Here is a 16,258-nt window from a genome sequence, read left to right as displayed (position 1 = left end):
TGAGTTAGACCATGAGTTAGACCATGAGTTAGACCATGAGTTAGACCATGAGTTAGACCATGAGTTAGACCATGAGTTAGACCATGAGTTAGACCCGAGTCTTCCTCACAGTTCAGTGTGCCGCTGCCCGGTGTAATTCAAATGTGCCGCCGCGCACAGACACACAGCTGCTGCCCAGCCGCAGCACAGGAAATGGAACTGCTGGGAGAACAACTGACTATCAGAGATGTAACGTTATCTTTGATAATATTTCGTCTTCTCATTTTTCGTCAACGAAAGTAAAGAGAGATTTTGGCATAGTTTTTATTTAGTAAACTACATTTTCGTCTCGTCACTTTTCGTCAACGATATTGCATGTTGATTTCGTTACAGTTATTGTTTACTACCGTCGGTGCTGTCTCGTCATCGTCTCGTTTTAGTCATGGAAAAAAAGGTCGTTGACGAACATATTTCGTCATAGTTTTAGTCAACGAAATGAACACTACTACGCACAAAATTCTTTATTATTCCGCCGGGTTATTTTGCGCCACTTCTCCTCCCGCATTCAACATCGCAGAAACTCCGTTCAAACATCAAAACGTTCAGCTTGGTCGGGAATAGATGGCTATTACTTTGATCATTCATAACTTTCATAATTCCAGAGATACATCCCATAATACATCACATTTTTAACATGGAAGTCAATGGAGAAACTTTTCAGACTTCAACAATCTTCATGCGACTTCAACTGCTAACTGTTCATTCATACTTTCACTCAGAAACCTCATTCCAACTTTAAAATGTTACACATCTTTCTGACATTATTCGTGTAACACAACTTTTAAATCTGATTCTTACTTTTAGAGATATTAAACATTGTTCAGACCTTGGTAAAGAGGCTTTCTTCAGATTTTAACATTAACTAGAGTGCGTGATGTCACAGCTAGAGAGGAGGGCAGATTTAATTTTGCCTTCATATTTTTTTTTAAACTGCCATAATTCCCAAACCTTACATTCCTGAGAAATGTAGAAAACATATCGTAGCTTGAAAGATAAAAAAATTAAGCAAAATAATTAAACAAAATGCCTCTTGAGGGCATGAAGTGACAAAAACGTTCAACATGTCTCCATTAAACCCCATTGTAAGTTCAGCCTCACCTTTCCCCACCACAGCAGCCGCACACCTTTAGTTAAACTGCCAAAAAGGCCACATTATTGACCCGAAAGTACACAAAAAGCACACTTCAGATGCTGAAGTTCCTTGACATGCTTCACGCTTTGAAATTTCACCGATATCTGTTATGGTTCTTCAACAAAACGTTCACATGTAAGAGGTTTATCTCTCATTCAGAACAATGGAAAGGCTCTCCTCTCACTGATCACAATGGAAACCTTTGATCTCTGGACACGTCGTTAGCTCAAATAGAGAGGCGAAGTCCCTCCCCTTCCGGTGGACCTCCATGGGACCTTATTTCAGAAAAATTATGTATTGAAGTCAATGGAGAGAGAAAGATTATCTTTCGATCCCATTTGAATTGTGCCATGAATTACACATATGATGTTTGTCAATTTAAAAGATAATTTTGCAAGTCAAAAAAATATGTATATGTCGTAAAACTGTGAAGTAACACATTTGTTTGTGTGAAACTCAATGAACTACATCTCTGGTCAACAACACACGTCACCAAGATGGCCGTCACTACTGTCTTGCCAACAAAACGATTGACTACCCTCACTATCACCCTCTCACCCTGACCCTCACCCTCACCCTGACCCTCACCCTCACTATCACCACAATGAAACACGTCCTGAAGAATGTCATGCAAAGCTGCCTGCCTGCCTTCCTTTGATTCTCTCTGAACTGCCTGGTCGTTTTAATGTTTAATGTCAACCATTTGTGCAGATAGCATGAAGTAGAGAAGATCGCTAGCGTTAGCGTTAGCATTTCTCCCCCAGGCTTAAATGGTGTATTATAGAATGATCACACCGGTGACAGTACTATTCAAAGGGTTCACGAAATATGACTACTACTCTTACTGTTTAACATGTTGGGTTCCTTAATGTTACTTCATGTTAAGGCTAATACAAATGACAAGGCTGTAATGCTAACTAACGTGCTAGCTACTAGCTAGCTTGATCCACACACTCCTGGTCCTTTCATGAGACGGGAAGCGAAAGAACGAGCAAGACCCATTGCTGGTATAATAACAACCTGGTACTAAGCACACAGGCATCTTGTTAAAGTTATCTTATCTTAGCCAGCACCATATTGATAGATTATATCTATATGGCGCTGATCTTAGCTATCTCTTAGTGGAGGAAAACAATTGTGACATCACTTACGCGACTCTTTGTAGTCTTTCTAGTTACGTATTTTTCATAGTCTTATATTTCAACAGTTTTACGACAAACTGTGACTTTTTTGACATGGAAATGATTTTTTAAAGGGCCCATGTCATGCTGTTCCGGTTATTACCCGTCCCCTTGTGTTATGAAGGTTTTTATGCATGTAAACGGTGTAAACGGCATTTAAACGACTGTTTAAATGTGTAAACTGTGTCGGACTGCTAAGCCATTGACACAGTGCTAACTGTGCTAACTAAGTTGCTAGCGTTTCCATATATCAACTCTAATATCAGCAGATGGCCTTACATACATGTATCTCATAGCAGGAGAATGTCTGCATTCACACACGAAATACTCATAGACAGTATACTCCGGGTGATTTACCGTACGGTCAGTCGCGAAACGTAATTACATTATAGCTGGCGTAGCGTGTATGCTACCGAGCTAAACAACAAGGCTACTAAGAGCTAGACATGAGTTTGCTCGGAAAAACATTTTTTTTATGCCAGCTACAATGAATGTAGCAGACTACCCGTATAAGATTGCAATTGTAAACATGTGCTTGATAGCCCCACTATCTGTTGTTCATAGTATAGTATAGTATATTGAACAACTGAACAACTAGCAAACGTAGATTAGCATTGTAATCCAGCTGGCAAGCTGACGAACATCAAACAACTACGTTTATTTCACACTTCCAGCAGAGACAACGGGGAAATCCCCTCTCTGTGCCCGCTCACAGACCCCCAAAGGACGGTACATTACAGTTAGCTTTCCTCCGACGCTGATAGCATGTATAGCTAACGAGGCTAGCTATACATGCTAGCGGGAAACATTGTATGACCGAACGTAGCAGACTACCCGTATAAGATTGCAATTATAAACACGTTATTGCTAGCCTAATATGAACCACTAGCTTTTGTTCATAGTAGTTTTATTACACTCCATTATAGTTGCCGTTCCTCCAAGCTAACGTTCATATCGTGTTTGCTAAGGTAAACAAGAAAGCTAGGTTAGCATATTAGCTGGCAAGCTTACTGTGTTGATTATATAGATGGATTAGATAGATCCACACTCCTACCACAACTACTACTAACGAATCTAAAACAACTAAGTTTCTCTAATATTTTGTGATTTGCATTTGATTTCGTCCAGCCAGATCCTGCCGGACAATACATGACGGGGACGGGACTACCACACTGAGGCCTAAAAAGCCCCGGCTGCTATAGGCAAGATGCCGACAACGGGGAGGAATGGATGATATACCGTGTACATATGTATATTTATGTTCATTTTGTACATTTCTAAAAATAAAGTTTGATGGAAATACTTAGTAGGCCTATCCTTTCTTCCCTGAATGATTTGCTCCTATAACATATCATTCATATATAGCAAACCATGATTTGATTTCTCATCAAACAGTAGTAGTTTATTACAGGTAACAATAACTTACTCTTCTATAACAACAGTTGTAGGTACAGTTTGGTTAGTTAGCGTATAAAATATACGGCTGTACCGACGCCATTATAAGACTGATGTTCTGCTGAGAGCAGCCGTTTAGACATGGGCGGAGCCTCTCTGGTGGTTGACTAATCAGAACAGAGTGGCCGAGCTGACCAATCGGAGCACACTAGGCTCACAGGGAGGGGGGGGCAAGAGCTCCAACGAGCCGTTTAGTGGAGAGAGTGAATACTGCTGAATACACATGCTTGACAGAGATGCTGTATGCGAAACCAATGTGAGTTTGGAAGATGCACAGTATAAATCTATTTTAGTATACCTCAACAATGTAATTATGATCAGTGGAAATGGCCATGACATGGGCCCTTTAAGATTGACAAACATCATATGTGTAATTCATGGCACAATTCAAACGGGATCGAAAGATACGTTTTCTCTCCCCATTGACTTCAATGCATAATTTTCCGAAATAAGGTCCCATGGACCGTAAGTAGATGGGCGTGACTTCGCCACTCTATATAAACACCTGTGTCATGGAACACGATGATGTCATAACTCCAACTGACATGCTCAGCCCAAAACTTCACAGGTTTGGTAACGATGCAGCCATCAACGCATCTAAGCGTATTATGGGATGTCATCAAATGCTGTTGGCATGGCGACAGATCATTCGCCATCATGTTAGTTCAAAAGTTTGCAGTTCAAATATTCTGCTGCTTTTCCAAGCCTTTTTACTTTTTCTTCTTCTCTCATCACACATTCAAGCCCCCAGAGGTCATGTATCATTTCAATCTAGATTCTTCACTTTCTTCACACATTACATTTCAGCATAGCAGTTTAGCGTCAGCTTTTCAGCATAAAGCATTCCCACTAGCAATTTCTTCAGGAATTGCATTCTCTAGTTTTAATCTGTTTTTCATTACATTTATTAGAGCACTTTTACATCACTACATATTACACATATCAGACATGGAACAGTGAATACAGCAAATCAGGTGAAGAGTCACAAGGACACAAAGTTATGGGTACTTTTTTCTTAAAGGGGACCTATCATTCAAAATGCACTTGTGTACGTCTTTTCTACATGAATATGTGTCCCCGGTGTTCCAGGGAACTCACCAAGTGTCAGAAAACACAACCCTCTCTATTTTCCTCCATACCCAAATCTCTAAAAAAGGGGCTGCAACGGATCTGATCAAAACTGATCCAGATTTGAACACTGTCCTGACGTCAGGACGGTGGCGCTACGGCTATTGGGCCAACTCCACCAATCAGGGGAATGTGGGGTTGGGCCACGGCCATTGCCGCTCGAAAGCGCTGGAGACGCTGTAGTACATATGCCAGGCCTGTAAGTGGCGCTGTAGTCTGCCACAAAAGCAGCGAAGAAGACTTCCCACATAGTTACCATGGTTACCCTTCTGTTTATTCTCCGCTGTGGCTTTCTTTCTCCCTCCCCGAGGCAAGCGTTTGCTCCCGCTGCTTTAATTCAATGCAATCCCTCCCCGTCGAGGCAAGCACTGTAATTCTCTCCGGTTAGTCCACCAGCAGATGACAAACACCCACCTCTCCGCCTCTTCCAAGGAACCAGGGGACCGTGCAGCAGAGTTTCAGTTTCAGTTTCTTTCTCCGGTCAAGATGTCCGTTAAAGTTTAAATCTTCCGGACAAAATTAGAAAAGTGCCGGTCAAAGGTCTTCTTTGTTATTTATTGAGCTTTAAAACAAATGAATAACGACTCTATATAATAAAACACGGAGGACGGAGATCTCTTTTTCTCCCCCTCTTCTGACAGCCCAGCAGCTGATCAGAGCACGTCTCCCCTCTCCTGCAGGGGGGCGTGGTCAGCAGAATCAGACCCGTAGACAGCAAACAGCACATAGAGCGAAATGAGGCATGGCTAAAATGCATGATCTGTTTGGTATTTTGAAAACAGAAACGTATAAATATACCTTATATAGGTATGGCCCTACAATATATCATTTACATATAGCATGAGAGGTCCACTTTAATACATGAGACTTGTATAGCGCTTCTCTAGAAACTCAAAGACGCTTTGACAGAGAATAAAAAAAGGATGTGTGTACTTGTACTTGAGTAAAGGATGTGTGTACTTGCACTTGAGTAAAGGATGTGTGTACTTGTACTTGAGTAAAGGATGTGTGTACTTGTACTTGAGGAAAGGATGTGTGTACTTGTACTTGAGGAAAGGATGTGTGTACTTGTACTTGAGGAAAGGATGTGTGTACTTGTACTTGAGGAAAGGATGTGTGTACTTGTACTTGAGGAAAGGATGTGTGTACTTGTACTTGAGGAAAGGATGTGTGTACTTGTACTTGAGGAAAGGATGTGTGTACTTGTACTTGAGTAAAGGATGTGTGTACTTGTACTTGAGGAAAGGATGTGTGTACTTGTACTTGAGGAAAGGATGTGTGTACTTGTACTTGAATAAAGGATGTGTACTTGTACTTGAGTAAAGGATGTGTGTTCTTCTACTTGAGGAAAGGATGTGTACTTCTACTTGAGTAAAGGATGTGTACTTCTACTTGAGTAAAGGATGTGTACTTCTTCTTGAGTAAAGGATGTGTACTTCTACTTGAGTAAAGGATGTGTACTTCTTCTTGAGTAAAGGATGTGTACTTCTACTTGAGTAAAGGATGTGTACTTCTTGAGTAAAGGATGTGTACTTCTACTTGAGTAAAGGATGTGTACTTCTACTTGAGTAAAGGATGTGTACTTCTTCTTGAGTAAAGGATGTGTACTTCTTCTTGAGGAAAGGATGTGTACTTCTTCTTGAGTAAAGGATGTGTACTTCTACTTGAGGAAAGGATGTGTACTTCTTCTTGAGTAAAGGATGTGTACTTCTACTTGAGGAAAGGATGTGTACTGCTACTTGAGTAAAGGATGTGTACTTCTTCTTGAGTAAAGGATGTGTACTTCTACTTGAGGAAAGGATGTGTACTGCTACTTGAGGAAAGGATGTGTACTTCTACTTGAGGAAAGGATGTGTACTGCTACTTGAGGAAAGGATGTGTACTTCTACTTGAGGAAAGGATGTGTACTTCTACTTGAGGAAAGGATGTGTACTGCTACTTGAGGAAAGGATGTGTACTGCTACTTGAGGAAAGGATGTGTACTGCTACTTGAGGAAAGGATGTGTACTGCTACTTGAGGAAAGGATGTGTACTGCTACTTGAGGAAGGACAGTGTGTGTCTCCTGTCTCTGGTGAGCTGAGTGTAATTGAGGGGTACTGAGTAAAGGTGAAGGTGTTCCTACCTGCCTGGGGGATTGAGTAAAGAGGTGTGTGTGTGTGTGTGTGTGTGTGTGTGTGTGTGTGTGTGTGTGTGTGTGTCCCTACCTGCCGGGCTTGGTGGCGTTGGTGACCTCGGGGGGCTGAGGGTTGGTGACCGTGGGGGGGCTGGGGGGCGCAGCCTCAGGGGCGTCCGACATGGTGGACGGCGGTGACGCTGCAATGCACTGTGGGACGGCAGTGTCTGACCTGAAGGGGAAAACAACTCCCTCTGCGGCCTGAGGGGGGGTGTGTGTGTGTGAGGGCACACAGGTACGTTAGTGTGCGTTCAGTCCAGGTCTCGTTGGTGGCGTCGATTCTTCTGCTCGATGTTTCCCCCGAGGAGACAAACTCCCATCGCACAACCTGAGACACACACACACACACACACTCATTAACAGCTGAAACACAGGAGCCTCAGACATTAAAATACTTCACATTAAGATATTAATTCATCACTAAAGTCCTGTTTCTGCAGGAATATCATTTTCTCTGGGTTTCATATGAAAGGGATTGATGTTATTCTGGAAATGGACGTTTCTCCCCAGAACTATTGACCCATGTTTTGTGAGATGTTTGACAGACTCTTGATATAGATGCTTCTTCAGAGCGGAGACGTCTCTAAGCCAGATGCATACTGTGTTCATGTCTTAAGGAGCCCGTTAGTGGTTGGTAGGAGCAGAGAAGTGTTCAGATGCATACTGTGTTCATGTCTTAAGGAGCCCGTTAGTGGTTGGTAGGAGCAGAGAAGTGTCCAGATGCATACTGTGTTCATGTCTTAAGGAGCCCGTTAGTGGTTGGTAGGAGCAGAGAAGTGTTCAGATGCATACTGTGTTCATGTCTTAAGGAGCCCGTTAGTGGTTGGTAGGAGCAGAGAAGTGTCCAGATGCATACTGTGTTCATGTCTTAAGGAGCCCGTTAGTGGTTGGTAGGAGCAGAGAAGTGTTCAGATGCATACTGTGTTCATGTCTTAAGGAGCCCGTTAGTGGTTGGTAGGAGCAGAGAAGTGTTCAGATGCATACTGTGTTCATGTCTTAAGGAGCCCGTTAGTGGTTGGTAGGAGCAGAGAAGTGTTCAGATGCATACTGTGTTCATGTCTTAAGGAGCCCGTTAGTGGTTGGTAGGAGCAGAGAAGTGTTCAGATGAATACTGTGTTCATGTCTTAAGGAGCCCGTTAGTGGTTGGTAGGAGCAGAGGAGTGTTCAGATGCATACTGTGTTCATGTCTTAAGGAGCCCGTTAGTGGTTGGTAGGAGCAGAGAAGTGCTCAGATGAATACTGTGTTCATGTCTTAAGGAGCCCGTTAGTGGTTGGTAGGAGCAGAGAAGTGTTCAGATGAATACTGTGTTCATGTCTTAAGGAGCCCGTTAGTGGTTGGTAGGAGCAGAGAAGTGTTCAGATGCATACTGTGTTCATGTCTTAAGGAGCCCGTTAGTGGTTGGTAGGAGCAGAGAAGTGTTCAGATGCATACTGTGTTCATGTCTTAAGGAGCCCGTTAGTGGTTGGTAGGAGCAGAGAAGTGTTCAGATGCATACTGTGTTCATGTCTTAAGGAGCCCGTTAGTGGTTGGTAGGAGCAGAGAAGTGTTCAGATGAATACTGTGTTCATGTCTTAAGGAGCCCGTTAGTGGTTGGTAGGAGCAGAGAAGTGTTCAGATGCATACTGTGTTCATGTCTTAAGGAGCCCGTTAGTGGTTGGTAGGAGCAGAGAAGTGTTCAGATGAATACTGTGTTCATGTCTTAAGGAGCCCGTTAGTGGTTGGTAGGAGCAGAGAAGTGTTCAGATGCATACTGTGTTCATGTCTTAAGGAGCCCGTTAGTGGTTGGTAGGAGCAGAGAAGTGTTCAGATGCATACTGTGTTCATGTCTTAAGGAGCCAGTTAGTGGTTGGTAGGAGCAGAGAAGTGTTCAGATGAATACTGTGTTCATGTCTTAAGGAGCAGATGCAGTTTGATGGAGAGTCACTCAGTAATAAACCCTAACCCTCTCATCAGGATGTCTTTATGGATCCTCTTTGAGACACGGAAACTATTCATTAAAGATAGTCACTTGTTTTAGAGTAAAGTACTTTACCTGAGTGTTTCATGCTACTTTATACTTTGACTCCATTCATGCATTATTTGTTAGGCTTTATGTAAACAACCATGTGATAAACATTTCACTTTAAAGGTGGGGTAAGTTTGAGAAACCGGCTCGAGATACACTTGTTATATTCCATGGAATGCTCTTAACATCCTGATAGCAATGAATATCTGAAGTGCTTTGACAACAAATCCATAAATAAATATCATCTGTGGAAGCTGTAGTACTGTAAAAAGCACGACCAATCATCTGAGCCGGCCCGGCTAAAATAACTGGATGGCCTACCTGCCTGTCAGCCTTCCATCTGTGCACAAACTTATCTCGTGCCCTCATTGGTCATGTGGTACTTTGACTTAAATCAGAAGTCAAAGTACTTCTCCTTGTAAACACAGCGTCCCACAATGCATCAGTCCCTCACTACATCACAACAGGTCTTTCTAAAAGTTATTCTGTCTTTTTATAAAACGCTGAGTCATGTTGTATCAAATACATGTGAGCACATCCCTGAAGGAGGGGCGTTTTGCATCTGATGACCCCCCCCTCAAAACCCACCTAACAGCAAAACACACCAATACACTACACTCTGAGAACCCGTCTCACTCCTGCTACCTGTGGACAGGTACACTCTGAGGAGACACCAGTCTCACTCCTGCTACCTGTGGACAGGTACACTCTGAGGAGACACCTGAGTCACTCCTGCTACCTGTGGACAGGTACACTCTGAGGAGACACCTGAGTCACTCCTGCTACCTGTGGACAGGTACACTCTGAGGAGACACCTGAGTCACTCCTGCTACCTGTGGACAGGTACACTCTGAGGAGACACCTGAGTCACTCCTGCTACCTGTGGACAGTTACACTCTGAGGAGACACCTGAGTCACTCCTGCTACCTGTGGACAGGTACACTCTGAGGAGACACCTGTCTCACTCCTGCTACCCTGTGGACAGGTACACTCTGAGGAGACACCTGTCTCACTCCTGCTACCTGTGGACAGGTACACTCTGAGGAGACACCTGTCTCACTCCTGCTACCTGTGGACAGGTACACTCTGAGGAGACACCTGTCTCACTCCTGCTACCTGTGGACAGGTACACTCTGAGGAGACACCTGAGTCACTCCTGCTACCTGTGGACTGGTACACTCTGAGGAGACACCTGTCTCACTCCTGCTACCTGTGGACAGGTACACTCTGAGGAGACACCTGTCTCACTCCTGCTACCTGTGGACAGGTACACTCTGAGGAGACACCTGTCTCACTCCTGCTACCTGTGGACAGGTACACTCTGAGGAGACACCTGTCTCACTCCTGCTACCTGTGGACAGGTACACTCTGAGGAGACACCTGTCTCACTCCTGCTACCTGTGGACAGGTACACTCTGAGGAGACACCTGTCTCACTCCTGCTATCTGTGGTGGGAAGTAACCAAGTACATTCACTCATGTATTTCCATGCACTACTATCATACTTCAGCTCCCTTGCGTTTTGTGAGATGTGTTGTACTTTTACCAACTTCTGTTTACATACAAGACACATCTTTATGATATAATGCAGTACGATACTGCCAATATGTGTACATGTACTTCTGAGCAGTTAAAAGAAGGCTTCATTTTGTATTCTATAATAAAGTACTTCCTGAACAGCCACGCTGCATAATGGGTACTTTAGAAACTGGAAGTACATTTTAGCTGAAATACTTCTATACTCAAGTAATATTTGGAATCCAGGACTTTTACCTGAAGTATTTTCAGACCAAAGTACTTCTACTTTTACTCAAGTACAATATCTGAGTACTTCTACTCAAGTACAAGATCTGAGTACTTCTACTTTACTCAAGTACAATATCGGAAGTACTTCTACTTTTACTCAAATACAAGATCTGAGTACTTCTACTTTTACTCAAGTACAAGATTTCAGTACTTCTACTTTTACTCAAATACCAGATCTGAGTAGTTGTACTGAAATACAATATCTGTGTACTTGTACTTTAGTACAATATGCGAGTACCCCCCCCCCCCCTCTCTCTCCCGGCTGCTGCGGGTTAGCGGCTAACAGCTAGCAGCTAACAGCTAGCAGCTAACAGCCACGGCTGATCCATAAACTGCACAAACCCCTCCAGAGAGCCCATCCACCCCCCCACACACCTGGCAGGTTATTATCACCTGGATCTCAGGTGAACCCGCGCGCTAACTGCCCCCCGCGCGCACTAACTGAGCGTGTTGTTCAGCCTCGCGCAGAAGCCCGTTTATCGGTAGAAAGATGGGCGGGCAGAACACAAGCTAGGTGGCTAAGCTAGCCGAGCTACTCACCGATCACTAGCCCGCGTTAATATAATAGATATCGGCCGTGGCGGTGTGTGATCCCGGGGGGGGCCGGGGGTCGGGAGGACCGGGGGTCGGTGAGCAGGCACCGCCGGTACCGACAGCCGGGAGCGGGCCGTGGGAAGGACCGGTTATGTGGGTGTTTGTGTAGCTAAAGAGCCGTTAGCCTGTTAGCTGAGCTTTGTCTGGAGGCGCGGAGGATCCTCTCTCACACACTAACACACACAACACACACTCACACACACACTCTCGCACACACACACCCCTCCCCGGTACTGTCACTCACGTCGGGTCTCGGTCCTCCGGTCCTCCAGCGAAGCTCCGGTCAGTTTTTTCTGGAAGCTTTTTTTAATTATTTAGCGAAGTAGCATAATGGATGAGTTATCAGCTGTCTACCGTGTGCGCAGGCGCGGTGGAGAGCAGCATCATGGATGTTGTTGTGATCGGGTTGGCTGCTCGGAGAGTGTGAGGCGCTGTGATTGGCTGCGCGGTGTTTGCGGGGCTATGATTAGTTGTTGGGGGATGTTAAGCGCTGTGATTGGTCAGTGAGGTTAGTTTAAGTGCAGTGACTGGCTGCGGCGACGACTAAGCTGCTGTGATTGGTCGCGGAGGCTTACCTGGTTTAGAATGGCGCCGCTATTGGAACTACGTTTCCCAGCATGCAGCGCGGGCTGAACGGACGCCCGCAATGAATCGAGTTATAACTGATCGTGTTTATCGATTACCTGACTCATTAAACTAATTAACATACCTTTTGATCAATTTACCAACTAAACTACCTAACTGATCTTTATATTGATTAACTGATTAAACTCAATAACTGCTACTAGTAATGGTTGACTGATTGAATAAAACAACTGGTAGCATCGAACCAGCCATAGCAGCGCGTGATGCTAGTGTATATAAGTATGACCGATACTGAAGTCTTGACACCATGAACTACAGGCGTACACATTACAATACAGACCCAGAAGCATTGATTATGGATCAGGGAAACACAGACTTCCCATGTTTCACCTTTAACTGGAGTGGATCTAAAGTGGCTCATTAACCACATGCATGCTGGGTCACATGTGTGAACATGAATACAATCATAATCAATGCTTTAATACATATGGAAATGTCTAAAGAGACTCTGTCTTTACACAGAGGGGACACGTGTCTCTTCTGGGGACACGTGTCTCTTCTACATCAACAGGTGTCCCCTCTGTGTAAAGACACTCTCTTTACACAGAGGGGACACATGTCTCTTCTACATCAACATGTGTCCCCTCTTCTTCATGTCTCTTCTACACAGTGGCGACTGGTCATTAGGGGCAGGTGGGGCACAGCCCCACCTAGTGTCAGCAGAAAGTATTACAAATAATGATTACAAAAAATGCAAAAAAAAAAATATATATATATAAATATATTTTAAGGTCATGTTTAATCGTCTGATTCGTCTGTGCATTGCTGTTTTAGTCTGTGTTCTTCTCATTAGTGTCTACAGTGCCGTTTTGAGGCATGTGGGACAAACCTGATCATGCCCCTCCCTCTCACTGTCTAAGTGAACGGTGACTGTAAAAACTACACTGCGCATGCTCAGAGTATTTTCCTATTTAATGTGTGTGGCAAAAAAATAATGACCATAGGGGCACTGAGCTGCCATCCCCACCATACGTCATCTCACATCATTCAGAGCGGCTATTGGCTGTAAGTACGTGTGCCGCGGAAAAGTGTGGTGGGCGTGAAGAGGAGACGAGAGAGCTGCAGTGACGGCGTCCTAAAACCAGGAAGTAAGCTGCGCATGGCTTCCCTCGACAAAAAAGCAATGAGATTTCTCCATAGGATTTTAGAAAATAGCTCGAATAAGATCTGTGGGAAACGTACCTGTTAGATAAATGCACGTTTTGTTTCAGCCGGATAACATCCACATGTCTACCCTACTTTTATCATTTTGAATCATAAATCTATCGATTAGATTTATGATAGACCTTTTGAAACTACAAGAAGATAAGGAGGACTTTTTGTCCAGAAGGATAGGCAAATGGACTTCATCTTCAAGTCAAGGTAAGACCGCCATTTGATTGAAAATGGGATCTTACTAAGAGAGAACAATTCAATATTTAAATGATAAAATTACATTTTTTGGGTATCCTTTTGTTGAATTGTCTGTTTAAAATTAATCGAAGCATCAGACAAAAAAAGCTTTTGAAAATAATATTATATTTGGTTTAGGTCAAAATATAATATTTGTAAACCTGAAGAGTCAGTGCCAGTGCCTCAGCAGCCATGCACCTCACCGCACGTCACTGCAGAAGCTTATATATAGACATCTAAGTTTTTTGTGCCCCACCACTTTTGTACATATAAAAACGCCACTGCTTCTACATCAACATGTGTCCCCTCTTCTTCATGTCTCTTCTTCATCAACATGTGTCCCCTCTTCTTCATGTCTCTTCTTCATCAACATGTGTCCCATCTTCTTCATGTCTCTTCTTCATCAACATGTGTCCCCTCTTCTTCATGTCTCTTCTTCATCAACATGTGTCCCATCTTCTTCATGTCTCTTCTTCATCAACATGTGTCCCCTCTGTGTAAAGAGACTCTGAAAGTTTCAGGAACAAAGATTCTCTCTCTTTGTCCTGATCCATTTCTATAAAACCTGTCTGAAAATGAGCTGATCAGATTTTGGCCACTTGATGATGTCATAACGATGTTTTGGCTTGTGTAACCATTAGCCATCACCACCAAGGTAACCCCCCCCCCCCCCCCCCCACCTTATCACCTGAATCTCCTCCTAGAGCACCATTAGCCGCGTTCACACCAAGTACTTTGCCGTACTCAGTGCACTTATCACCCCAGGGCACTTAGTACAGATCGCGTTCACACCGGAATAAATTCCCTGAGGGAAGATTACGCAAATGAAGCCGCTGACGTCACTTCGTTCTTCTGCTTTGGGTTTACTGGCAGGCCGCAAAACCACTTCACGGCGTATACTGCCACCCGGAGTCCCCGGCCGAAGTCCCGGAGTTGGGGAAGGCTTCAGTAGAAGCTGCTGGGACTCCCAGCAGCTTCTACTGAAGCCTTCAGAGTAAATCACCAGAACGCGACACCTCCTCATCTCCACCGCTCCCATGTTTTCTTTGTGTTGCCATAAGTTCGTATCTCTCCGTTAGTGCGCGGCTAATGCTAATGCTAATAATGCTAATGCCAGCAAAATACAATGGCGGCTCTACAAAACCTTCTGAGTTTACGGGGCGTGGTTTTCAATCGCCCAGCCAATCAGAAAGGGGAATTTTTTCTCCCCAGGAAAGTACCTGCTCTCTAGCAGGGACTATCGGGGGGTGAAAAGGTTCCCATGAACTAGGTTCTAGTTCCGGATTTCTTTGGTTGTGAACGCAACATTTCAAGAACTATCGGAACTATACTGGGTAAAGTACCCCGGTGTGAAAGCGCCTATTAACCTCTTACTATTAAAAAAAGAAAAGGTTCTTTCATGACGTTTTGACTAATGCTCTCTTGACATGAGGAGGAGAGGACTTGTAGAGGAGATATGGTCACATCATTTGTTGAAACTCATCACAGGAAGTGACAGAACAATTGTTACATCTGTTCAGAAAACACAAGGCTTCCAGGGCGTCTGGAGTCAGGTTTCTTTAAAGTCCTTAGAAACAATGGAATTAAGCCTCAGTACTTTCTAACTTTACCAAACTTCAGGTTTTCAGGCTATGACTTCATCATTTCCTGAGAGGAGGAAGCTGTTGTCTTTGAGTCAGAAGGTTTTGGGTTCAATCCCAGCAGTATAATGTTGATTTATTCTGAAGGTGATAGTAGGCTGACTTATGGCGCGTTTCGACTACAGCGCGGAGCACGGTTTAAGAGAGCTTGTGACGTCAGCGGCCCGTCTTTGGTTGCGTTTCACTGGCGTAGTACCAGCTAGCGGGTACTATTTCCAGATTTTCTGGCCCATAAAATCGTGGTTCTATCGGGGCCAACAAACGAGGCTGAGTCGGGTGAGTATGCTAAACTAGAGAGAGAATCGCTGGCAAGGGGGCTACACTAAAACAAGATGGACATATTTGACCGTGATTTAATTGTAATACACGTTTCAAAATGATGCCGAAGTAACAACATACTGATACCGGTTAGTAAAAACCATGAATTAATGCTTTGACAAGTCTGCAGACAGAGGGAAGGCGAAAACCTTTTTAAAATGCGTTGTTTTCTGAATGGAGGTCGGCTAAGCTAACGCAGTATATGCTCCGACCGTCCACACTCAAACAACGGCCTATACAGACATAATAAAGCAGCGACTGTATTCACCATGACACAGGCAGTCTGTGGTTTGTACTGTTTAACTTCTGTCTAGTTTCTGAACAGATATGAGGAGCTGTGAGCTCTGAGTGCTAACAGCTAAGGCTGTGGTTCTCATTGAAGATGACGTCACGGCTCCGCCTACACTGCGTTACTATAGTACTACCCCAGTTCCTAAACTGTAATGGAAATGCGCCCATAAAGTGAGCCGGTCCTAACAAGGCCTAACTATACCAAGCGGGCCGAGCGAGGCCGTGTAGTGGAAACGCGCCATTAGAGTTACCGATAGAATCACAGTGTTCTTGTCCTTTAAGAAAGGGAAGGATTCAATATTAAAGTTCCTACTGAAGAGTTTATGATCTGTAGTCCACCTTCATAAAGACAACCTCGCTTATGATTCTCTTAACCACAAGGTCCAGGATAGTGGTTAGGAGAAGACCAAAGGAGCCACCACAACCTACTGTCTGTCTTCTTCTTCTGATTCACATCA

At 44.0% G+C, this 16,258-nt stretch overlaps 1 protein-coding gene across 1 annotated transcript in view; it reads right to left on the bottom strand.

Annotated features, from left to right (window-relative positions):
* The window catches only part of LOC117470811 (bromodomain-containing protein 3-like), a 50,590-nt gene extending 38,709 nt beyond the window's left edge, over positions 1 to 11,881 (bottom strand). The window contains 2 exon segments of the mRNA XM_034115685.1: positions 7,141 to 7,437; positions 11,759 to 11,881. Of these exon segments, the coding sequence (XP_033971576.1) occupies positions 7,141 to 7,232 (92 nt within the window). The 5' untranslated portion in view covers positions 7,233 to 7,437; positions 11,759 to 11,881.
* Positions 11,882 to 16,258: the final 4,377 nt, after the last annotated feature.

This window comes from Trematomus bernacchii, unplaced genomic scaffold (genome assembly GCF_902827165.1).
Source record: "Trematomus bernacchii unplaced genomic scaffold, fTreBer1.1, whole genome shotgun sequence".
NCBI classification, from domain to species: domain Eukaryota; kingdom Metazoa; phylum Chordata; class Actinopteri; order Perciformes; family Nototheniidae; genus Trematomus; species Trematomus bernacchii.
The sequence above is the reverse complement of the archived record's forward strand: the minus strand, read 5'-3'. Positions and strand labels throughout refer to the sequence as shown.